The 26,308-nt window shown below is 43.8% G+C and overlaps 1 protein-coding gene and 1 long non-coding RNA gene across 5 annotated transcripts; one reads left to right on the top strand and one right to left on the bottom strand.

Annotated features, from left to right (window-relative positions):
• Positions 1-6,415: 6,415 nt before the first annotated feature.
• On the top strand, positions 6,416-12,858 carry LOC149446206 (uncharacterized). The gene is made up of 3 exons (XR_016306243.1): positions 6,416-6,749; positions 11,181-11,226; positions 12,552-12,858. It is a non-coding gene; the product is annotated as an uncharacterized LOC149446206 (long non-coding RNA).
• GNG3 (G protein subunit gamma 3) lies at positions 12,790-25,984 on the bottom strand. Of its 4 annotated transcripts, none has more exons than XM_089652847.1 (4): positions 25,825-25,984; positions 22,675-22,773; positions 16,900-17,006; positions 12,790-13,200 (listed from the first exon to the last, which is right to left on the bottom strand). In XM_089652847.1, the coding sequence occupies exons 3-4, from the start codon at positions 16,996-16,998 to the stop codon at positions 13,072-13,074; spliced, it is 228 nt and encodes a 75-aa protein (XP_089508973.1). In that variant the 5' UTR covers positions 16,999-17,006; positions 22,675-22,773; positions 25,825-25,984; the 3' UTR covers positions 12,790-13,071. The 4 variants fall into 4 exon arrangements, with proteins under 4 accessions (XP_089508973.1, XP_089508974.1, XP_089508975.1 ...); XM_089652848.1 differs by having other exon boundaries at positions 22,675-22,768; XM_089652849.1 differs by having other exon boundaries at positions 22,675-22,727.
• Between the last annotated feature and the right edge of the window lie 324 nt (positions 25,985-26,308).

Here is a 26,308-nt window from a genome sequence, read left to right as displayed (position 1 = left end):
ATTCTGGGAACTCTGGGATTGTTCTGACCCCCCCACTGTCTCCCCTGCAGACCAGGAAGGTGAATCCCAGAAAGCGTCTGAGTGTGGTGAGGTCTCTCCCAAGTTCCCCTTGTCGGTACTAGCTGGGGAGACCCAAGGAACTGGGGAGGAGCCCGCCTCCTCAGATGAAAATCTGCCGGTTGTGGATTTCTCGGACTTAGAGGTGCATAGGGAAAATTTTGCCACCGAACAGCTGAAAGACCCCACGCTGATAAAAGCCCGGGAAAATGTAGTAAAAGTAGATGGCCAACTAGTGAGTTCTGAGAAAACTGCTGCTTATCCATACTTCCTTGTGGAAAGGGACCTACTCTATCGAGTTGCTCAGGGGGCAGAAGAAACCATTGAGCAACTGGTGGTGCCCAGACCTTACAGGAAGTTGGTGTTGGAGTTGGCCCATGGACACATCCTTGGGGGTCATTTGGGGGCGGAGAAAACACGGGAAAGAGTACTGCAGCGGTTCTATTGGCCTGGGGTCATTAAGGAGGTGGAAAATTACTGTTCCTCTTGCCCTGTGTGTCAGAAGTCGGCCCCTATGCCCCATTTCCGTAGTCCACTGGTACCTCTTCCCATCATTGAGGTCCCCTTTGAAAGGATTGCCATGGATTTGGTAGGTCCGCTGGTGAAATCCGCTAGGGGGCATCAGTACCTGTTGGTCATACTCGACTATGCCACCCGCTATCCAGAAGCAATTCCACTCCGAAATACCTCTGCCAAGACAATAGCTAAGGAGCTATTCCTCGTTTTCAGCCGAGTGGGTATTTCAAAGGAACTGCTGACGGACCAGGGAACCCCCTTTATGTCCCGGGTGATGAAAGAGCTGTGCAAACTGTTCAAGGTAAAACAGTTGCGCACCTCTGTGTATCATCCCCAAACTGACGGGTTGGTGGAAAGGTTCAACAAAACCCTGAAACAAATGCTAAGGAAGGTGGTAGATAAGGATGGAAGGGGTTGGGATTATTTAGTACCCTATTTGATGTTTGCCATCCGGGAGGTACCCCAGTCCTCCACAGGGTTTTCACCATTTGAGTTGCTCTATGGGAGACACCCAAGGGGGCTGTTAGATATCGCCAAGGAAACTTGGGAAAGTGAGAGTTCTCCCCACCGGAGTGTGATTGAGCACGTCGCCCAAATGCAAGATAGAATTGCCCAGGTCATGCCTATCGTAAAGGAACATTTGTCCCAAGCACAGTTAGCGCAGCAGAGGGTGTACAATCGGGGGGCCCAGACCAGGTCGTTTGCTGAAGGAGATAGAGTGCTAGTGCTAATCCCTACGGTTGAAAGCAAATTCCTGGCCAAATGGCATGGCCCATACGAGGTGATTGAGAAAGTGAGTGAGGTGAATTACAGGGTCAGACAACCAGGAAGGCGGAAACCGGAGCAGATCTACCACATTAATCTGCTAAAGGCCTGGAGGGACAGGGAATCCCTAGTTGCTGAGGGTTTGTCACCAGCGCCATCTAACTGCTTGGTTCCGGAGGTTGGAATAGCAGTCACGCTGTCTACAATTCAAAAACAGGAGGCTAAAGAGTTTGTGCTCCGCAACACAGAGGTTTTTTCTGAGCTGCCGGGACAAACCTCGGGGGTGGAGCATGACATTATCACCCCACCGGGTGAAAGAGTAAAACTGAAACCCTATAGAATCCCAGAGGCTCGACGGGAGGCAATACGTGGGGAAGTACAGAGAATGCTAGATTTGGGGGTGATAGAGGAGTCCCAAAGTGACTGGTCCAGCCCCATAGTGTTGGTGCCCAAACCAGATGGGAGCTGGCGATTTTGTAACGACTTTCGACAGTTGAATAAAGTTACAAAATTTGACACCTACCCCATGCCAAGGATAGATGAACTAATCGACCGACTGGGAGCAGCCCGGTACATGACAACACTAGACTTGACGAAAGGTTATTGGCAAATTCCCCTAGCTAAGTCGGCAAAGGAGAAGACTGCATTTGTAACCCCAGAAGGGTCATTCCAGTATAAAAGAATGCCGTTCGGGTTACAGAATGCACCGGCCACCTTTCAGCGAAAAATGGATCAGATTCTTCGTCCCCATCAGAAGTATGCTGCAGCGTACTTGGACGATGTGATTATCCATAGCGCAGACTGGGCCTCACATTTGCCAAAAGTTCAGGCTGTGCTAGACTCAATACGGAAAGCTGGGTTTACGGCCAACCCAAAGAAGTGTACGATTGGACAGGAGGAGGCCAAGTACCTGGGGTACACTATTGGGAGAGGGGTAATAAAACCTCAGATAAACAAAGTGGAAGCAATACAGAATTGGCCACGCCCAAATAACAAAAAGCAGGTACGGGCTTTTCTAGGAATTGCTGGCTACTATCGGCGATTCATTCCCCATTTTGCTTCTATGGCAGTACCCCTAACCAACCTGACAAAAGGGAAGGAGTCTGTCATGGTTAAGTGGTCCCCTGATGCTGAAGCAGCCTTCCTGTCTTTAAAAAGGGCCTTATGTAGCCAGCCAGTCCTATACTCACCAGACTTCTCAAAAGACTTTGTGGTCCAGACGGATGCATCCAATGTTGGCTTAGGAGCAGTGCTGTCCCAGGTTTGGCAGGGGGAGGAGCACCCAGTAATCTATCTCAGCCGAAAGCTAAAGTCTCACGAGGAATATTACGCCACGATTGAGAAGGAGTGTTTAGCGGTAAAGTGGGCCCTAGATTCCCTTCGGTACTATCTGCTGGGCAGACATTTTGACCTGATCACAGATCACGCTCCCTTGAAATGGATGGCTCAAAATAAGGAGACCAATAGAAGGGTAAATAGGTGGTTTCTGGCCCTACAGGAATTTACCTTCACGGTGAAGCATCGCCCTGGTGTTCAGATAGGAAATGTGGATGCTTTATCCCGGGTACACGCCTGCCTGGCTACTGGTGTTACAACCCCAAGGTTGAAACAAGAGGGGGGGGTATGTGACAGTAGGCAGGTGAAATCACCTGGTTGCGTCCTGGATGGACGATATATTTGTCCGAGGTTCAGGGTTTATGGGGATTTGTACCACTAGAGGGAAGTGCTGAGTCCTTCAGCACTGAGATAATGAGCCCAGCTGAAGGTAATGGGCTCATTAACACCTGTATAAAGCTTCCCAGAGTGCTTAGGGAGTGGCTCCACCCTGGAACCAGATCTGTGCCTGAACTGTCTGGGGAGCTGACCTGTTATCTGTGTGCAGAGAGACCAAAGCCTGTGTGGCTAACCTCCCAGTACTAGCAACTAGGTATAGCAGCAGGCTGTACCTAGTGGGTAGCTAGGGAAAAGCTGTTGTTGCAGTAAGTAGCCAAGTTGGCCAGGATTTATTTTGATGTTTCTTTTTGGTTTATCGTTTTTTCTGTAAATATTGTAAATAAATTGCACCTGTTTGTTTTCACCTCCACTATTGTTGTGCTGTGCCTATCTTTTTGTGTTGTGCACCCATCCAGGGGGTCACACACACCCGCTGCCGAGCTAACCTTGTTACAATATATATATGTTGCGGCTTGCAAGTGGTTTACCAGGGTTATGGTTGAAGCTATCATCCATAGTATGCCTACATATTTTTTCTAATAGGTGTCCCTCGTTCCTATCGCAAAAAGTTGGGAGGTATGCTTCCGGTCTAGGGTGGAAGTAAACAATTTTTTTTTAAAGCAACAAGATCAAAATAAAAAATTTATAGACCTCAGATCTCTCCATAAAGAGCACCTGTCATCCTTTATTTATATATTATTTCTATTATAAGGGATGTTTACATTCCTTGTAATAGGAATACAAATGATCAAAAAAATAAAAGGGACAGTGTAAACATAATGAAAAGAAAAGAAATAAGAAAAAAAAAAAATTAAAGCGCCCTCATCCCTCCATGTTCCCGTGCAGAAGTGAACACATATGCAAGTCGCGCACACATATGTAAACGGTGTTCGCACCACACACGTGAGGTAACACAGTGAACATTAGAGAGCAATAATTCTAGCACTAGACCTCCTCTGTACCTCTATACAGGTAACTTGGCAAAAAATATTAAAGCGTCGCCTACGGAGAATTTTAAGTATCGTTTATCGCCATTCCATGAGTGCTCAATTTTAAAGCATGACATGTTAGGTATCTATTTACTCGGCGTAACATCTTTCATATTTTTTTTTAATTAAAGTGTATTTTTCCCCAAAAAATATTGATCGCCGTTTTATTCTCTAGGGTCTCTGCTAAAAATAAATAAACATATATATATGCGGCACAGTGGCTTAGTGGTTAGCACTTCTGCCTTGCAGTAATTGGGTCATGGGTTCAATTCCCAACCATGGCACCTCCTGCATGGAGTTTGCATGTTCTCCCTGTGTTTGCAGGGGTTTCCTCCGGGTACTCCAGTTTCCTCTCACACTCCAAAGACATGCTGGTAGGTTAATTGGCTCCTGTCTAAATTGTCCTAGTTTCATCCCTGGCCACATGGTATCTCCTGCATGGTACGGGTTGGGGAAAGACCTGGCAACCTACTTTGTAAAATAATTACTAAGTGAATTCATGGAAAAAGTCACTTATGAGTGACGGTCCATGCAATCACCAAGGGTCAGATACGACTGGATGGATAGATAGATAATGTTTGGGGGTTCAAAGTCATTTTCTGATAGGGATGCACTGATACCACATTTTGATCGGCAAGTATGAGTACCAATACTTTCAATCAAGTACTCGTCAATACTGATTACTGATACATTCGGTCAAGTACTAGTCGATACTGAGTATGGAAACGTTCGGTCAAGCACTCGTCTATACTAAGTACCGATACTTTCGGTCAAGAACTCGTCCATACTGAGTACCGAACCTTTCGGTCAAGAACTCGGTGATATTGAGTACTGATACTTTCGGTCAAGAACTCGCCCATACAGAGTACCGATACTTTTGGTCAAGAACTCGGCCATACTGAGTACCGATACTATTAGTCAAGAACTTGTCCATGCTGAGTACCCATACTTTCGGTCAAAAACTCGCCCATACTGAGTACCAATACTTTAGGGCAAGAACTCGTCCATACTGAGTACCGATACTTTTGGTCAAGAACTCACCAATTCGGAGTACCGATACTTTCAGTCATGTACTCGTCGATACTGAGTACCCATACTTTCGGTCAAGAACTCGTCCATACTGAGTACCGAACCTTTCGGTCAAGAACTCGATGATATTGAGTACTGATACTTTCGGTCAAGAACTAGCCCATACGGAGTACCGATACTTTTGGTCAAGAACTCGGTCATACTGAGTACCGATACTTTTAGTCAAGAACTTGTCAGTGCTGAGTACCCATACTTTCGGTCAAAAACTCACCCATACTGAGTACCAATACTTTCGGTCAAGAACTCACCAATACAGAGTACCGATACTTTCGGTCAAGAACTCTGATATTGAGTACCGATACTTTCAGTCAAGAACTCGTCCATACTGAGTAACTATACTTTCGGTCAAGAACTCATTCATACTGAGTACCGATACTTTTGGTCAAGAACTCATCCATACGGAGTACCGATACTTTCGGTCAAGAGCTCGGTGATATTGAGTACCGATACTTTCGATCAACAACTCTCCCACAGAGTACCAATACTTTTGGTCAAGAACTCGTCCATACTGAGTACCCATGCTTTCGGTCAAGAACTCGTCCATACTGAGTACCCATGCTTTCGGTCAAGAACTCGTCCATACTGAATACCCATGCTTTCGGTCAAGAACTCGTCCATACTGAGTACTGATACTTTCAGTCAAAAACTCGTCCATACTGAGTACCGATACTTTCGGTCAAGTACTCGTACATACGGAGTACCGATACTTTTGGTCAAGAACTCTGCGATATTGAGTATTGATACTTTCGGTCAAGAACTCGACCATACTGAGTACCGGTACTTTCGGTCAAGTACTCGTCAATACTGAGTACCGATACTTTCGGTCAAGAACTCATCCATATGGAGAACCAATACTTTCGGTCAAGGACTCGTCTATGCTGAGTACTGATACATTCGGTCAAGAACTCGTCCATACTAAGTACTCGTCGGTATTTGGTGGTGCGATTTGCGTCAGTACAAATTGTATGGATGCAAAGTATGCAGCAAGAATAACATGCGGTGTGAAGAGAAATGCTATCCTGACCACATCACATGCGGTCCCCACTGCTCCCGTGTTCCCAGGCTCCAGGTGTAGCAGGCTGCTATTCTTCACATTCCAGGAAATTAAAGACTGAAGCAACTATGCATGGCAGCCAATCAGCTTCTAGCTTTCATTCTCAAGGCTGAAATGAACAAGCTGAAGCTAGAAGCTGATTGGTTAGTGTACAGCTCCTCCAATTGTATTTATTTATCACCGATCATAACAAGCCCCTGAGCCAGCGGCAGGAAGGACATCAGGAGGAAGACTAGACGAGGTGTTCTCCACCATACATCTATACTAGATTTCTTTACGGTAACCCATTGCAGTTACAGCTCAACAACCAAAACACCGGGCAACGGGAGTCACGTGATCAGGCTGCCAGATCACGTGCCCCTAACCGGCCTATCAGCGAAGTGGCGCGTATTCCAGCTGGAGATGGCTGAGGCGGGGGTGACTCGGCGGAGTTCCGGGCTTCTTCTGAATGCTTCTCCGGCCCAGGGAGGACAGAGTCGGGCTCTGTGTGAGGCGCTCCGGAAACTCACCGCGGTGACACGAGCCATATCTGTCAACCTGAAGAACGTCAATGACAACCTGGAGAGGTGAGCGGTGTGGGCGCCATCTATCTGTGAGTCTGTGATACTACAAGTCCAGGGGAACCTGTCTTTGAGCTTGTAGCGCACAAGGGTCAGTCTGGTCCTGGGGGGGTCAGTATTCCTCATGTCCCTGGTCCTGGGGGGGGGTCGGTTTTCCTCATGTCTGGTCCTGGGGGGGGGGTCGGTTTTCCTCATGTCTGGTCCTGGGGGGGGTGGGTATTCCTCATGTCTGGTCCTGGGGGGGGTGGGTATTCCTCATGTCTGGTCCTGGGAGGGTCGGTATTCCTCATGTCTGGTCCTGGGGGGTGGTCAGTTTTCGTCATATCTGGTCCTGGGGGGGTGGTCAGTTTTCGTCATATCTGGTCCTGGGGGGGTGGTCAGTTTTCGTCATATCTGGTCCTGGCGGGTTCAGTTCTCGTCATGTCTGGTTCTGGGGGGTTCAGTTTTCGTCATGTCTGGTCCTGGGGGGGGTCGGTATTCCTCATGTCTGGTCCTGGGGGGGGGTCGGTATTCCTCATGTCTGGTCCCAGGGGGGGGGGTCGGTATTCCTCATGTCTGGTCGGGGGGGGGGGGTCGGTATCCCTCATGTCTGGTCCTGGGGGGGGGGGTCAGTATTCCTCATGGCTGATCTGGGGGGGGGGTCAGTATTCCTCATGTCTGATCCGGGGGGGGGAGAGGGTCAGTATTCCTCATGTCTGATCCGGGGGGGGGGGGGGGAGGAGAGGGTCAGTATTCCTCATGTCTGATCCGGGGGGAGGAGGGGGGGGGTCAGTATTCCTCATGGCTGATCTGGGGGGGGGGTCAGTATTCCTCATGTCTGATCCGGGGGGGGGGGAGAGGGTCAGTATTCCTCATGTCTGATCCGGGGGGGGGGAGAGGGTCAGTATTCCTCATGTCTGATCCGGGGGGAGGAGGGGGGGTCAGTATTCCTCATGTCTGATCCGGGGGGGGGTCAGTATTCCTCATGTCTGATCCGGGGGGAGGAGGGGGGGTCAGTATTCCTCATGGCTGATCTGGGGGGGTCAGTATTCCTCATGTCTGATCCGGGGGGGTCAGTATTCCTCATGTCACATAGTTTATCTATGGTCTATTGCAGGGGCGGCAGGATAATAAAGCCGCCGGATCACAGATTGGAGCGTTGATTTTCAGTGGGCTGTTGACGCAGGGGAGAGCACTCCTGACCCTTTTAGGCCCCGTTCGCACCGGTGCACTTTTGTTGCGCTAACAATCACCTTCCCAGCACCACAAAAGTGTCTGCAAATAGTCCCCTTTGACTGCTTGCTGCCCCGTCGCAGTACATTTACTGTGGAGGCAGGGGGGTGGCACCGGGATGCAGTCATTTATACAGTATATATACGTGACCGGCCTTCTTCTGGGTTTGTGGCGTGAGCATGATCGGACTCTGCGTACGGAGAGCAGCAATCTGGCTGTTTATTCTCCCTCTAAATCGAGGAATAAATACAGCCATATAGTAACAGGAGAGCAGCACACTCTGTTAGGCGACTTTCACGCTGATCTGCAGCAAAAACTCATATGCGGTTCTTATCGCGTTTGTTACAGGATATGTGACTCAAAAACCAAACCAAAAACGTAATGTGGGTGTATTTTCTATGCGTTTTTGACACGTTTTCCATTGATTTCAATGGGGAGGTGTATTTTTGGTGTTTTTTTTTCCGCACCAGACATGCAGCAAGCAGGATTTTTAAAAAAGCAACACACCGTGTGAAGAGTTCCATAGGAATACATGGTCGCATGTTTTTCTTCCGCTTTTTTTTTTAAACGCAAAAGCGGAAGAAAATTGGATCAGTGTGAAAGCGGCCTTAGGCACACAAACCCTTGATTGCCCTAAATATTAACCCCTTCCCAGCCAGTTTCATTAGTACAGGGACAGCTTACAGTATTAGCACTGATCACTGTATTGATGTCCCTCCCAGCAAAGGTCTGTTGTTAGCGCATGATTGCCTGCCACACTATCACAGTCCCACTATAAGTCGCTGATCACCACCATTACAGTATAGCAGCGAAATTCCAGTATATGTACAAGAAATGCACTGATGCCCTTTTTTTGATCAGCAAGTACGAGTACCAATACTTTCAGTCAAGTACTTGCTGATACCGAGCACCCACACTTTGCTGTGCGATTTGCCTCAGTAAAAAATGTATGGGCCCAAATTGTACCGCACAAAATAGCATGCGATTTGAACAGGAATGCGGTGTGATTCTTGCCCAAGTCGCATACGGTTTCCCCACTGCTCCTGTGTGAACCCCGGCTTGTCATACCCTGAGATCACACAGGAGCAGTGCAGAAAACCTCCCTGCACTGATCCCATGCTGTCACAGAAGGGAAAGCTGGGGATTTGAAATCCCTACCGCTTTCTCTCCTCTCAATGCAGGGATGACAGTATGGGATAGACCGCTTTTGATTTGTCTGCACTGTCACGGTGCAGACCAATCAGAAGCTGTCTAGTCCATATGGTCATCCCTGCACTGAGAGGAGAGAAAGCTGCTTCACAGGTCTGGGGATTTGAAATGCAGCGTATTCTCAGGTGCACAAAACTGCCTGATGCCACAGCAGCAAGCAGCTGCTCTATGGGCATGTTTTGGAAAAGGATCAGAGTCCTTTTCCCTGTGTTTCCCGCAGGTACAGCAGCCCGTGCAAATGAATAGGTTGCTGTGCCTGTGAAAACGTGAGCTGCACCACCAAACATCGTGTGAATCTAACTGTTAATGGCGCCTCAAAAGTGGCACAGCAAACACTTGTTTTGCTGCACACAAAAAAGGGCAACAGATACAGCATTGCATGCAAACCAGCGCAGGGAAAAAAGCTTGATGAGCTACTTTGCCGTGTGTAGGGCAGCCCAACGAAATCCATGAGCTGCCATATGAATGTTGTGCAAAAAAATCAAAACGTTTCAAATCCCTAGGTGTGAATGGAGCCTACTTCTTAATAGCACCCCCACGCATTGGCAGTTGTGTGATTTCACATGCGCTAAACTAGGTGGGGCCTCAGCGCCATGTAGTTTAGTTTGGCGTGATTTCAAAAAGGATTGAGGACTTTTTTTTCCTGCGTTTCTCATGGGTAGGGCAACCCATTGAAATGAATGAACTGCCCCACAAGCGACGTGCAAGTGCAGATATGCTTGTTCAAGATTGAACAGCGATGAATGGGAAGGCAGCATGTGGTTGTGCGTTGCTTTACTGCATTGGGGTGCTATTCAAAATGGTTACTACTAATGCATGTATAGTGTGGTATTGGGTGCAATGTAAAAGTGTGAATGAAGCCAGAATGCAACACACATGTAACATGGGTTCTTAAACTCAAGTAGAGGCACTGGGGAGGGGGCTAGCATTGGAGAGCAAGTGTGTATTGCAGCAAAAGGTGTTTTTTTTTTTTTTTTTTTTTCTTCGTGACCAGAGCAAAACAAACGCTTTTGCTACAATACACACCTTGTCTCCGGTGCTACCCCCCCCTCCCCTTCCTCAGCACCTCTCCTTCACCTCTAGATGCCCTCAGTCTTTTGGGTCCAATGATACCCAGTGTCATTCAGCCTGGAAGAGTGAGGGCATACTGTGAGTGCGGGAGATGATAGACGTCGTCTGTATTACTCACAATGTGACGATGCGCAGAATGGTGCTGATGTCATTACGGTGGTACCACTTTCTGCATCGAGGACTACTTTAAGCCCTGGGAAACAATCCACCAAGAAAGTGGACCCCACTTGTTAATTGACCTTCATGAAAGCTTTGGGAAAAGTACATGTTACCACAGTTTTGGCACAGTAAAAGTGTTCTCTTCTGCTGTGTTTGGCAGGTGGAGCTGCTGCCAAATGCGACCTAGTGCATGGGACTTCACTGGAGGCCTTCAGTGATTGGCAAAGGTGGTGAGGAGGCAACATATTGCTTCCTGTCAAATAACTCTAAAAATCAGTCCACCGCAATCACCTTTCAGAGGGTGGTAAATTTAGCCACAAATTTAAATTAAGCAAAAAGCAGGGTATATGCATTGAGTTTTATTTTTCTTATTGTCAACCAGTGGGTTGAACGAAAGGAAAAACTGACAGATCCCCGCATCCACACAAGCAATGTGGATGCAGGGTTCTCCCTGCTGTGCTATTGTACGCTGGCAGCGGGTACTTCCCAACCCGACCCACCCTGGTCAGAAAACATTGATCAGCTCTATAGCCACTGACAACATTATTTACAATTGAAAGGCTTTTTTAAATTTTAAATAGTTTGGGAAAATGTTGATCTTTTTAATAGCTATTGGTGAAAATAAAATACTTAAATCCATTTTATTTCCCAGATGCAACACTATAAAATGTGGAGAAATCTAAGGGTGTCTATTAGTTATACAAGCCACTCTGAATGTGGAATGCCAATAAGTCATTTGGTTTGCTTTATTGTTTATATTTCTGCTGCTTGTCTGTCTATTTGCAGAATACTGATGGATAAAGCAGAAATAGAAGAGCTGGAAGAAATGCTGGTATGTGACCATAAATTATATAAAAATATACTTGGTAGACAGAGAATTAGAAACTCCCTTTAAAGGCATTCTACACCTTCCTACTGGCACCTCCTTGTGTTTTTCACATGCATAAGATGTGCACTGATCATGTAGTTTCATGGTGTCATTTGTTGGCCTGTATGCAGAGTTTAGGGTAGAGTAAATCATATTCTGTGTCAGAAGTTTCTGTTTGTGTTCAAAAGGAGGCATGCAGCATGGCACTGTACAGGATAGGGAAGGTAAAGTGTGGTCTTTTTTTTACACCCCCCCCCATATAGTCAAGATTGACATTGATTGTTGTACCCCACTATTGTATTGTGATAAAAGTTGTTGTATTGTGGACTGGTAAGTTTTGGTTAATGTCCTGACATTCCCTACTTCTCCACAGGATCCTACATGGGAGGCATTTTTAGCTGCTTTTGTGTTTTGAGCTATTCATTGTGACCCTTAGAACAGTCCAACAACTTTGTTCTTAGTAAGCCACCATGAAACATTGGAGGTGCACACAGCAAATTTCTAGCATGCTCTGAAAACTATTAATCCAAATGGTCAAAACAAGATCTCTACAATTAAGCCCAAATATGTGTCAGAGTGTAGGCTTCCAAATGGAGTCTTGTCTTCCTCCTATATCAGTAAAGTTTTTGAGGATTCCGGCTATACGTGGTGTGTGTGGCTAGATTTTTTCACGATGGCTTTGCATGTGGGGGGAATGAGCTCAGATATTGAACTAGTGCCCACTAGTTGGAGGTAGTATGGTTTATTTATTTTGTTTACCACCACATTTGGTGGTGGTACTGCTGCGAGTGTTAATCGGATGCTGGTTTTCCAGCATGTCCCTTTGACAAAAGCTGGTCCTTAGACTGGCTTCTTTTGGAAGGACAACTGTACACATGATCTGAATGTTAGGACCGCGTGTACCCAGCTTAAGGGTAAAGGTTCCACAGACCTTGGATTAGTGTTCTCACCAAATCAGACATGATCAGATGAGCCAAGCTGTGCTGTCTGTGTTATGGATGCAGGCAGCATGGCTTGGGATGGAGCCTGCAGGTCTGCCACAGAAGGAAGCAGCTTCCTATGGTGGCACACCAAGAAGAGTGGGAGCCAGGAGCACCAACAGGGGACCCCAGAACAGCAGGATCAGGGCTGCTCTGCAATTCTATAACAAAAAAAACCTTTTACAATCACTTAAGTATTGACAAAAGCAGATTTGTGTGTTTTTTTTTCTTGTTTGTTTTTTTTTTTTTTTAAATACATTAACCTTGATTTTAGACTATTGATAATGGTTTCTCTTTGTTCTTTTGCAGAATTCTATGGCAGTAAAGTAGGACTGATGCAATGAATCTTCATGCTGTATGGACCTGTTTTTGAACTAACTCGACAGTCATTTTGGCTATGCCTGTAGTAATTGGCTGATATTCAGTCCTGTACTGGTACACCTAACAGTAACTTTACACTTGGACACAGGTGATTTGTGCATCTCTGTACAGTGCTTTTGGTCTTTATAATTGGGCAAACAGTTCATTCACTTAGGCAAAAAAAAAATTTGAATCTTTTGTCAATATTTATTAATCACAGTTGTATAATTTACAAATAAATACTGGTTGTATATCACCACAGTCTTCCATCGGCGTAATTAAAAGTTTAAGTCCCTTGGGTTGTCAATTCTCAATGCTGAGGGAGAAGATGGGCAGTATTAAAACCACTCAATGGTGAAATAAAATCGGGTGCAAGGACATGTTGGTAAAAGACAAGGAGGGGAGTGAGTGGGTTGACTGGGCATGTCAGAGAGGATGTAGTGAGTATTTTTCTGATGTAGCAGATACGTCAGAGGAGGGCACAGAAAAACTTCTTTTCCCTAAATGGGTTTTCAGAAGTGGGCACTGGAGTGATGAGTGGATCTTCACACGCGTGAGCATCGCAGAATGTCATGAGGTCCGATGCTGCCTTTGAGACCTGTAGGGACAGAACAGTATAGGAGTTGTTTTCTTTTTGTATAGAAGTTGTTTCCTTGTATGTCACATAGCATGTTGAAAGACTATCATCTATAATAAGATACTTCCCACTAAAGGCAGTGGATAACAGACCAATACTAAAAATGAAATCTTTTCCTAGACAAATGTTAGGCTGGCCACAGATACCTTGTTGCAGGTGTATGTGTTTTTTTTTTTTTTTATTATTATTATTATATATCATATAGCAGGCTGATTGGGGGAAAAAATGGATTCCCTGTTCCACACACGAGGTGAATATTGGAATCCTCCCTACTGTGCGATTGCATTCTGACAGTAGGACTCCTCCGCTGTCAGAATACACTGATCAGTGATTACAGCCACTAATCGAAGTATATTTCCAGCAGTCCAGTTTGACAGAAGTTGATCATTTCGATCCACTTCTGTCAAGCGGGAACAGTCATAGATGGTTCAAACTTCAGCCGGTCCCTTCTACACTGGACGAATTTCGATCTGGCTGTGGTCAGCTTTAGAGAAAATGCTATGCCGTTCCTGTGGTGAGTTTCTTTAGCTGTCCTATAAGGGCAGGTAATAGAAAGATCCCACCAGACTTGAATGGCTAGGACTGATTTGACTGACTAAATGTCAGAAATTTCACACAGACTTGCAGATCTCATAGACTGAAGAAGTAGCTGGATGACCGTGGATCTCACAAGCCCCTTTAGAAGGGTGAATTCGTGGGCCCAAGTGGATATGTGACCTTACTCGCTGAAACATGTTAAAATGCAGAAAGAGCACACCCATCCATTTTACATATTGGTTGACAGTTCTTCATGTTATCAGTTTTAGTGAAGCAGTTGAAAGGAACCTGTGGTCATCACACTAAGCTGAGGTGTGAAAATATGCTCTGAGTACAGCACCTGAGTGTACTGGGTACATTCTTGTTTACAGACTTTGCATCCAATCCGCATATATGTGAAGGGGCACTTAAGCATGTATGTGAAACTGATAAAAGCAGTTTGAACCACACCCAGTCCGCATGACATGTGAAATAACATTGCTTCCTATGGTCCCTGATAACGTATGGCTGGTGCAGATTCAGTGCGTTTTTAAAGAGTCATGTTCGATTTCTGAGCAGTTCAGTCTGGTTCAGGTACAAATTACAAGCTATTGACTTCTATGGGAACCTTTCCAAAACCACATATGTGTGAACAGGATAAGATCCTGAGCTAATCCTGTCCTGAACCTGATGTAAACGTGAACCTGTGAACAACTACTGTATCAATTAGTTGTAAAACCTGAGCTACAATCCGTACCGCACGTGTGTATCCACTCTAAAGGTAAACTATTCACAGGCTAGTAAACTAGCATATGGTGACAACAGATGTGCCTGCTTTGAAGGCTACTAATTCGCTCCAGCAAGGGTATAATTTTTTCAGTTTACCATTGGCAAGATGGTGGAAGTCTACTTTGGGATCAAACTGAAGTGTGCTTAATATCCAGTTTATTTACAATATAGAAAAACAGGCCCTTATCTGAAACCGTTTACTGCTATAGACTGGAAACAGTTCTTCCAAAAATGTACATCATAAACAAGAAGACAAACCAAACAGATATTTATAATGCTTATTTCTTGGTAAGTTTTTTTGGTTGGAGTAATAGTTGTGCTCATATGTTATTTTACCAAGGCAAATATATATATCATTTGGTGTTATGAGACTAAAATTTAATCTTATGGTCATAACGATAAACACTACATTTGCAGAGGAGTCAACAAGGTCTTGAAGATGAGCACACCATCCCTACTGTGAAGTATGGTGGTGGACCTCATGTGGTTTTTTTTTTGGTTTTTTTTTGGGGGGGGGGGGGGGTGTTCTGTAACCTAGAATGGCAAGGTGTGTTAGAAAAAAAACAAAACGAAAAAAACCCCACTCACTATGCCTTTGCTGGGCTCTGCATTTTTGTCGTATCAGAAAGGGACTGGATACATTTATGGGTAATCTTTATAACTGGGCTCATTCCCTTCAGAAGGCTTTAGCTGATTTAAGAAGTCTGGTACAAAATGCTTGATAAAGCAAAACCTGGTTTGAACAAAACTTTCAAATGATAACCAACTTAAAATTACTATTTATCATCTGTAGCAGGCTTTGTTCATACATGTAGCTAAGGGGCAGTAAACACAGGCAAGGGATATGCAGTTTTACCACCCCCAACCCCCCCCCCCCCCCCCCCGCCTGAACCTGGGCTTGTGGCTACTCAGGGCTGTACACATGCTGTGACAAAAATGAAAACGTGCATTGCATTCAACAGCCAACCGCAACCAATGCAAGTCTGTGAAGCTGCGCTTCAGTAGCGTGACATTTCTAGACTTAAACCAGGTGGTGAAAAGGCAACATAACACCTCCTCAATGCCTGTCAAATGCCCTTAGAAGAACAGTCAAACGTGGATCACACTTCAGAAGGCATGCACGTGTTAATGAGCCCTCAAAGATTTAGATGCAGTGTCCTGAGGTATGTGTGACCTACTGCAAAGAAAATAATTAACAAAATTAAAATCTGTGTTCTTTAAATAAAACCAGAAAAAGCCTAACATTTGGGTATATGTGGCATCATGTACATGGCGTTCTTTACGGTTTTGTTTTTTTTTTGTCCTCAAGTGTTTGCATGAGTACAGCCATTTGCAGAAGAGAGCTGGGGATTTTACACTTTGACACAGAAGCTGATTAAAATAGAACTCTACTCTCTGAATCAACATTGACTATTTTTAATATTTGTGCTGCTATCCTTGGTAAATGGATAGGAAGGTATAATAAATATATATATGTATTTTTTGTTTTTTTTACATTTCTCCAACTACTTTGTGGTTTCTGGCCTAGGCAAATGTCATACATCCCAGGAATCTTCAGGAGGGGTTTTATCAGCTAAGTACACCCTCCTGCCTGAATGCCTGCGCTAAAGGGCAGATGGATTCCAGGAAGTAAATGCTATATGAGTCATCTGCTCTTACTCGAGATGGCCGTGACTAGAAATGCTAGCGGGTGGGTTTCGAAGCAGTTTCTCAGCAAAATAAAGCATGGAGACATGGATGAATGGGGGAGTCTGCTTTGAATATTAAAAATGAATTGAATAGTTTTGGTTATCCAATGCAGTGTGGTTCCACTTTAAGGCCTGATTTTGCGAAGTAGGTTTCTCTTGTTCTTGTATTGTTTACTTGCATAGAACTGCAAAGAAACTAATCTTTAACCAATACGCAGCAAAGCCTACTCTGCCTGTCACTGCCTTGTCATTAAAGTGTTAAATTGCTGACCAGTACCCTGAAAATGCTGACAGCTCAACTAGAGATTTAAAGGCTGAGAAAGGCAATGGAATCAGTCAGAACACATTATGTTTATTGTGATCCTGTCCAGCACTTAATCACTGCAGCTTTGTATTCCTTTTTTTTTTTCTTTTTGAATTGGGTAGGCAGTGTATAATGTCTGATTATATAAAAACATAGAAAAACTGCAAGAAAAAAAAAAATGCTGATCAAGGACAATTGGAATTATCATGATAACATGTTCCAAATGGGTTCAACATCGAGTCTATTTACCAGAAACAAAGAACTGCTCTGCCTGGAAATATACCGGCTTATAGTTTTAAAAACTATTTTTTGAACATTGGATTATACACAAAAGACGCAGCCAACATTACAGGGTATACATACTTTAATACGACACATAGATGCTTCGATTTTTAGCTGCTCCACAAGCTTTCTGGCCTGCCCAACGCTTAGTGTGCTGTTCACAGGGGTGTCCCCTTTCATTGTGCTGCCTAAATAAAGAGAAATGTGTAAGTGGTCTGTTTACTCACGTAAATGGCTGAGCTGAGAGTTTTGCCCCCTCTAAACAGAAGAGAAACGATACAACACAACTATGCCCCTTATACAGTAGTATCATAAAGCACATATTGATAGTATGGGGAGGACAACATTTGTCATTTTGTGAACATAGCCAACATTAAATTTTAACTCTTGAAAATAGGATATTAAGAGAATACACCAGAACTTATTTTCCAATGACTGCTATTTTTTGTCATATATCAAATCTGCTGGCATAACCCATCTATGTAATCTACAGCTGATTAAAAAAAAAAGGGATAATAAAGGACTTGAGTTATTGGGGTCATATCCTCTGTGCTTCCTTATCTTACAACTATCAAGGCATGGATACCGTTCTACAGATCTCATTGAATGACATACTGAATGTGTTAGTGCAGAACTTTTTGAGAGATAACATGGGTTGATTAAGAGGTGACTAATATGCTTGATAATTTTTATTCACCTTCTTACCCTGTGCATTTGATATCTGAATGCACAGTTATCAGCTCTGGTAATTGTCAGCCATATACACTGATCGGCCATAACTTTCTGACCATGAACCTAACATGGAGTAAATCCCTTTTGCCACCAAAACAGCCCTGACCAGTCACGGCATGGACTCCACTAGAGCTCTGAACGTGTGCTGTGGTATTTGGTACCAAGCCGTCAGTAGCAGATCCTTTAAGTCCTGTAAGTTGCAAGGTGGGGCCTCGATTGATCAAACGTATTTTTTCCAGCACATCCCACAAATACTCGATTGGATGGAGTCAACACCAAAAACTCGTTGTGTTCCTCAAACCATTCTTTAACCATTTTTTGCAGAATGGCAGAGCATATCTTCTTGTTGAAAGAGTTCACTATCATCCCGCAATACCATTTCCATAAAGGGGTGTACTTGGTCAACAACAATATAGGTAGGTGGCATGTGTCAAGTAATGTTCACATGAATGACAGGACAGAAGATTTCCAGCAGAGAATTGCCCAAAGCTTCCAACTGCCTCTTCTGGCTTGCCATCTTCCCATACTACATCGTGGTGCCATCCTTCCCCAGGTAAGTGATGCGCACACACGTGGCCATCCACATGATGTAAAAGAGTAATTTATCAGTCCAACCACCTTCTTCCATTGCTCTGTGGTCCAGTTCTGCTACTCACATGCCCATTGTAGGCTCTTTTGGCTGTGGACGCTGGTCAGTGTGGGCACCCTGACTGGTATGTGGTTATACAAGCCAAACACAACCCGTATTTCCTGCTTTCAACACATCAACCTCTTGGACAACATGTTTACTTACTGGTTACCTGCTTCCCTGCCGCCCTATAGCAGATATACTGCTACAGGGGTGCACAAAATCATGTATATATACGTGATTTTGCATTTCCAGGTAGGGGGTGCCTGCGCCCTACCCGCGCCACCATTCGTGGCCGCAGCTGTCAGTCACTGGGCCCCGGTAGGTGATTACCGAGGATCTTCGATGGGGATGAGGGCTGCTTTGTTTACTAACAGTCGTCCTCCCTGTCGGCTTGGGCACACTGCTCTGGATGACTCAGCACAGCCATCCAGAGCAGTGTGCTTACAGTGAAGCACAAACACACTGCCTCCCAGTAAAACACACCCAGCACACAGTTAACCCTATGATTGGCTCTCATGTTAACCCCTTCCTGCCCAGTACCATTAGTACAGTGCTTTTTTTTTTTAGCACTGATCACTGTATTGGCGTCAACAAGCCAGTGTCAGAATGCCCGCTGCAGTCCCGCTATAAGTCACTGATCACCATCATTATTAGAAAAAAAAAATTCCAGTATCAATACTGCCATTTGTAAACGCTATAACTTTCACGTATACCAATTAATTTGCACGTATTGGGATTTTTTATATTTAGCAAAGACGTAGCAGAATACATCTGGCCTAAATTTATGACTAAATTTGATTTTTAACATTTTTTTACTGGACATGTTTAATAGCAAAAAGTAATATTGTTCTTTTTTTTATAGCTCGAAAATAATAAACGGACAGGCGATCAAATACTACTGAAAAAAAGCTCAATTCGTGGGAAAAAAAGGATGAAAATTTCATTTGGGTGCAGCGTTGCATGACTGCGCAATTGTTCAGTTAAAGTAACGCAGTATCGCAAAAAATGGCCAGGTCAGGAAGGGGAGTAAATCCTCAGGAGGGCAAGTGCTTAATATATCCCACAGACTTTCAGATGCCATTTTAATAGGACAATCAATGTTATTCGCTTAATCTGTCAGTGGTCATAAAGTTATGACTGGTTGGTGTTTACACATAAACCAGTGAGTGCCAGGGTTGGTATAATCTGCAGGTACATGAGCACCTTACATTGGGATTGTGTGGTGCACAAAATAAAATGTGAGCTTGTATAGCCAAATACACTGTACAACTGGATTGTCAGATATCTTATGGGTTAACACAAATTTTAGGAAACTTTTTTTTTTTTTGCTGCTGCTGGTGGCACTTTTAAACTCCTGTCCACTAAATACACACCTGAAGCCCAGTATGTATGATGATGTGAATTATTGATAAAAATGTATCTTCCATTTTGCTTGAGGTGATTGCAGCCGTATTAGTGCATTTGCGACAGAAACAATTGAGTACTGTCCGTGATACTTTTTTTATTTGCACTAACATACAATTTTGAGGACAAGCTTTCAGGGTATGTCCCCTTCTTCAAGGTCTAAGCAGTACTATTACAAATCACAAAGTTTAGGCAGAATGTTAGAAGGGATTGGATTGACCCCCTCTGTGTGAGTGTTGTATCCCCCCCTCGCTTTTGATGTATCTTATCTGTAGCCCTTTTTTTTTTTTTTTCTCAATCCCTTCTAACATTCTGCCTAAACTTTGTGATTTGTAATAGTACTGCTTAGACCTTGAAGAACGGGACATACCCCGAAAGCTTGTCCTCAAAATTGTATGTTAGTGCAAATAAAAAAAGTATAACGGACAGTACTCAATTGTTTCTGATAAAAATGTAAAATTGAATCTAAAAAAACTCATTGGTCAGGTCCCGTGCTCGGACTTTAGAAACTCTTAAGCTTTTCCTTGCTATAACCTCAAAGCCTTGATAGGACATGTTTATGCACTTCAATGAGGAGCGTACTTCGTGAATGGTGGGTTACTGACCGGAAATTCCACAGTGCATTTCTTTGGCAGACTGGCACTACTAACTTGCTTTGAACAAGATTTGGTCAGTGGAGCCTATTCAGTGCATGAGCTGAAAGTTTAAAATTCTCCTGGATCAATGTATGTCCTACTTTTACCCAGGCCCCACTCCAACACGGGGAGATTTGCTAAAGCTGGTACACTTTTGGTTTGGAGTTTGGTTCAGCTGTGCATGGTAGCCAATCAGCTTCTAACTTCAGTTTGAACAATTAAGCTTTGACAATAAAATCTGGAAGCTGATTTGTTTCTTTGCAGAGCTGTACCAGATTTTGCACCATGCAGTTTTAGGCTCCATGTACACGGGACACTTCTGAACGATGGAAACTGATTGCTGGAAAACGTAGGTTAAAAAATGTCTGTTTAGCCATGTTTATGACGTTTGTGTTTAGAAGCGTTTTTTAAAGATAACCTCAGGAGATCTTCCAGAATGCCCAGAATGCACTGAAAAACAGTAAAAAATTAACTATTTCAGACATTTTGAGAGAAATAAAGCAGAAGCAGAGAGAGCAGTATTTGTTGAGATTAGCTGTCTTTTTTTTTTTGGTGTTTGGATGTGTTCCAGCTCATTTTCGTGCAGCAATTATTGCAGCAGTGTCTAACATTTTCTTTCATGCGAAAGAAGGACTCTGGACAGCATCTGGAAATGGAAGAGTTAAAAAAAACTTCCAAATGCTTATAAACACGGTTAGCTGTGTTTACACGCGTTTGGCATTTGAAACGCTGATAAAATCTCCTGAATGCAAGTTTGGTGAGTTAAAAAAAATGACTGTAAACTCAACTGTCTGTAAATGACGATGTGTACATGGACACATAGGAAACCTTTAGGGAGAGTTCAGGGGCTGCTGAAAAAAAACGCAGAAAAGCTTCTAAACGTGCGTTTATCAGCTGCAATGTACATGGAGCCTTAGTAATACCTCCCAAAGGTTTGTGAGCAGTTTTTCATATCCAGTGTTGTTCATTCATTCACTGAGGGTGGTATTACTCTTCTCATTAAATATGCCGAACTTTCTATACCCCACTCCCTTATTACCAATGTGTTGCTAAAGTGCAAAATACTACCCTACCACAATATACTTCTAAGGCAAGTGCAGAAACTGATTCCTGATGATAGGTATTATCATTTGTGTCGGTGGACCCCTTCACATCTCTCTGTTTCATTGCCATATACACCGTGGCACATTTACAAGGTGCATTAGGATGCCATGGAAAATGAACAGCAATGAGCAGTCGATCTTCCTCTGTGGGTAAATGTTCGTTTTAACTTGTGCTACTGCAACACAAAGCCAGCCTAAAGTAAACCATTCTGAAAACATGTTGAGGCTGCCATTGCTGACTTGTCATTCCGGAAATGTTGATTCTCTGACTGTCAGTCCTGGTTCACACCGGTGCGACTTTTCATGCAATTTGACAGTTTCAGATCGCATGGCAAGTCGCACCTTATTGTCAGTACTGGAACTGTTCAAATCAGTGTGACTCTGACCTTGCAATATCGCACCAATTTGGAAAAAAAAAAAAAGGTTCCTGTGCTATTTTTTTGTGATTTCAGGTGCGAATTACATAGACATCTGTGCATGAAGTCAGCCATGTTGCACCTGAAATCCCACTGACCTGTGGCTTTGAGATCATGTGACTTAAGTGAAATCACATGATTGTAAAGTTGGGTTCAGCGTGAACCACGGATAAATCTCCTGAGTCAAATGTATAAACTAGGATAAGAACTTCTGACCTAATCTGATGTGCATATTTATTCCACACCACTGACTTCAGTGGGTCAGCATAACAGCCAGGCAACTACATTTTTTATAAAGAGGTCAGCGACAGCCGCCCCATATTTCTCTCAGGACAGGCTTCATTGTGTATGTAATGTATTGTTCATGTACAGTACATCTGTTCCCACAGCATCAAAAGTAGGATTGGTAGCGGCAGTGCTTTTTGTTCCATGGCCTTCCGTGCTCCTAACACAGGGCTGTCCAACCCACGACCCAACACAAAATTATAAACGTACTTAAAAATGCTGATCATTTTTAAAAAATGTTTTTGTAAAAATGCATTTACACTTAGTGGATGAAGAAAAATTTGGCAGTGTCTGTTTACTGGACCTTTATAATTTTTATCTTTCCCAAAGAAAAATATCTCACTCTTCACAATCACACCTTATTCATGTTATCAGTTTTCGGCAGCCTTTATATTTGGGAGCAACTATTTTCAAGGATGAAGCACATGAAGGGCAAAATTAGAACCAAAATATCTGACGAGTACCTTGAGAAGTCATTGAGAATTTCGTCAAACTGGATATCAATGAGTTCGTTTTTTAAAAAGTGTCAAATATCACACTAGTTTTATGTTGCCCACTTTTATTATAAATTTAAAAAAAAAATGAAGTTTTATTACTCAGGTCATTATGTATATCAGTGATTTGTGATCTGCCTGACTTTTTCTGCTTACCAGCTATCCTTTTTGTTAGTGTATTTTATGCGTGGCCCAAGACAATTCCTCTTCTTCCAATGTGGCCAAGGAAAGAAAAAAAGGTTTGACACCCCTGTTCTAACACAAAAAAAACAATAAATGATATAATTTCTCAGTTTTATTTTTGTGCCTTGTTCTATTTGAAACAAAATATATATGTGCTTCCAGAGGTGCACACAACAGAATAGGTTGAAAAAAAAAAGTCTAAGGGTTTGGTCATGGGTGTCCTCTGAAATGCTTCAAGAGACCCATAAAAGACTCTGTCCATACAGGAGCAATTATATCTTGGTGGCTTCCTGAAAAGGTTTGATTCAACAACCATCTGTGCAGTGTGTTGATGTGTATTCAATATCCAGCACACAAACATACATGCTCTTATAAAAGCTTTTGGCGGGGCTGGCAGACCATGTCAACATCACACCTGCCCAAAGCATTTAAAAATACAGATGCATACAGTAGGTGTGAATCCAGCCCCTGTGTTTAAAGTGGAACTAAACTCACCTCCCATCACTCCCTCAGTATCACCGACATCTTCACTGGCTCCTCCTCTGGGTTTGGGACCTTTGACCATCTTGATTGGCCAGGCTAGAATGACATAACTCCAGCACATGGACTGGGAGTTCATTCATTTTGGCATCAAGGCATGCCGAAAATGTACAGTACAGCTCAGTGTACATTCTAAGGCTCCTTTCACATAGGCAAACTGATCATGCCCACCTGTCAGTTTTTCAGGTGGACCTCATCAGAAGGTCCATGTGTTCCAATGGACAGTAAATAGACTTGTATACATTTACACCCTCCTACCTCTGGGTCCGATCTGGTCTGCTAAACAGAACAAAAGGGGATCCATCCTCTTCCATTTAGGTGGATTAGATTGGAGGGTAGTCGGGTGTAAACAGACAGTGGAGTCCTTTTATTCCCAGCCACCCACTGAGCAGAGCGAGCTCTGTCCAAGTCTACTCTGTGTAATGCCCTCTAGCTTAGCTAGGTAGGAATTTTTTTGTTAGAGGCTGAGTAGCAGCCTGGGATGAGTTAGCCTAGGAGTGAGGTAGTGAGGTCACCTCAGGACACATCAGGGCTTCTGGAGCCCTCGCACCTTTCTAGAGAGTGGAGAACTTTCTGGAACAGGGAAGTGGAGAGGAGGAGGCCCAGATCTGCATGTTTGAGGGACCTTGGCCAATCCCCTGGCAGGAGGCTGGCCATGGTGACCAAGGCAACCTTCAAATATCACAGAGTCTGGAGGGCAGTGTGCAGTGTCAGGTGGATAGAGTGAGGAGGGCTGGAGTGTGTATCTACAGGCAGCTTACTGGAAAAGAGGATCTCCACTGTACCACTGTCTCCTGGGGAGGACAGCCTGAGCAGCAGAGAAGGAGCCAGCCCAACAAAAGGCCTGAAGGTAGCCACCAATCAAAAAAGCTGACAGGAAAGGACAATGGGAGTACACTTACACCCCCTGGGCCGGATAAGGAGAGAGGGCAGTCAGGTGCAAGACCCAACTAGCTTCTCATTGGACTGCTTGTGCTAAATTGGCAGCTTCTGGGACCCCTTGCCCAGGGACTACTAGTGCAGTCGGGTGAAGAGGAGGAATCATCCGGGGTCTGAGGAGGTACACTAGGAAGAGTCTTTGGGGCTTTTCAAGGAAAGAGACTGTTGCTGTTCACAATTTTGTACATAGTTGCTAAGGCATTTGTCCTTAAGTTCTGCAGTACCTCGGGCATCCCATATACCTCTAGACTCCATCCAAGTACTTAACCCCTTAATAAAATCACAAAACCAAGCTCAAGGACTGTTCTTTGACTCCAGTGTGCAAAGAGTGAAAAATGCGCGTTGCCTGGCTGTGCAGAGCTTAGGGGGGACCCAAAACTCAGTGACTCCTAAGGGGTTAGTGCTACATCTGCACTAACTGAGTGGACACGGACCTATCATCTGCCCGCTCTTGTCCAATCAGCAGGGGATCCGTGAGCGGATCCCTTGCTGATCGGAATGGAATCCGCTCCATGTAAAAGAGGCCTAAAGATGACTGTGAACAAGCATCTAAGTTTGCTTTACTGTTGAAGAGACATGGCATGCCTCTTCTGCAATAGAGCCTGCCTGCTAAAAATGTTTACAATTTTCAGTTTAGTTCCACTTTAACTTGAATTTTCCATGGTCCTGGTACAATGAATTTTGAAGCATCTTGCAGGGTAGGTTAATTATACCAAGAACTACTGATGGAAATCTCAATAGTGCAATTACCATTGTATTAAGAAACTGTCTGCAGGGTCTTTTACTGTATAAATAAAGACATTGGTTAAAGGAAATGTATTACCTTTACACAGCAGTCCCATATACAAACAGAGACGGCTAACATATTTTCATAATGTGCCATAAAAGATCAATTATTTTTCAAAAATGCTATTTAGTTCTTGCTCAGTTTATACCTATTATCAATAAAATATACATGTGTCCATGCCAAAAATAAATGTCCAGCTTGGTTAAAGGCTACGACAGAAAAGGTCACATGGCAGGGTGTTGGCAATGAATCAGTTTGTTTCAATAACAATTGGCCTCTTTCTTATATACCTTCAAGATTAATTTTGCCTGCTATTCCTGGAATGCAGTATATAACATACCTAAATACAACATGAAATATTCTGTCATGATAAAAATGAGTTCATACCCTCTGTTACCTTATGGGATAGCCCTTGTTTCCATATGAATCATTTACCTTTTCCTTATAGCACAGGCCATCTTCCCTATATTCCCCATTCTAAGACAGGATACAGCCATAACCTTCTATCATGATTGTAAACATAAAAAAACAAGGTACAGTTATAGTATATAAATACACATGCTAACTGCAAATGCAATCACACTATAATGGATTGCTAATAAATTATAATCTTTTCAAATGTGTGAGATAGGAAGCAAAAAGAGCTTTTCCTATGTATTCCTTTTTTTTATTCATCCAGACAACATGGTAGATATGTAGCTGGATGGACAGTAGAAGCAGGGAGGGGCTGTCTGTAATCAGACTCGGGGGAGATGGCAGGATTCCCCCATTGAGTGTTAAGGCAGTTCTTTTCTTTTCCATATCATAACATTCCCCATTCTTCCCATCCTAGAAATTATTGCGTGATTGGTACCCACCTGTCTGTTTTGGTGATGGAGGGATACAGGATGCTGAGCACAGCTCCTTCACTGCAGCTACACCAAACACTCACACCCTGCAACAAAGAGAAATGGGGGAGGAGAGACTGGAGGAAGGAGGAGGATAGTGAGAAGTGGCTGAGTGATTGAATATGGTCACACAGCGTTATGGGAGCAAATAAAAGGGAAAAGAAAGGGGGAGGAGAAATGGAGAAACCACTGGACGTAATGGCAGAGCCAGGTCTGCACACGTATTGCTAATAAATACTCCGATAACCAGGGAGAACATCACACAACGCCGAAAGGAATATTCTCCAATCATTGAAGTCCTGTCAATGTAACAGTAAAAAAATCCCCGCAGTTACCCATCTTGTTACGTTTATTAAAATAAGGACATCACTTGTATCGTCAATTCTAAGTAATATCTACTTAAAGAAGGCACAAGCAATAGGGGGCTTTGAAGCATAAAGACGAATCAACATAG

Source organism: Staurois parvus, unplaced genomic scaffold, assembly GCF_062004578.1.
Source record: "Staurois parvus isolate SC_StPar_1 unplaced genomic scaffold, SC_StPar_1.0 ptg000694l, whole genome shotgun sequence".
Taxonomy (NCBI): domain Eukaryota; kingdom Metazoa; phylum Chordata; class Amphibia; order Anura; family Ranidae; genus Staurois; species Staurois parvus.
The sequence above is the reverse complement of the archived record's forward strand: the minus strand, read 5'-3'. Positions and strand labels throughout refer to the sequence as shown.

What these genes read in the sequence shown, in the direction of transcription:
- GNG3 (XM_089652847.1), bottom strand. Translation starts at nt 16,998, where the DNA reads ATGAAAGGGGACACCCCTGTGAACAGCACACTAAGCGTTGGGCAGGCC. An exon ending in CATCTATGTGTCGTATTAAA is followed by an intron (nt 13,201 to 16,899) that starts GTATGTATACCC and finishes CTGTCCCTACAG; the next exon opens with GTCTCAAAGGCAGCATCGGA.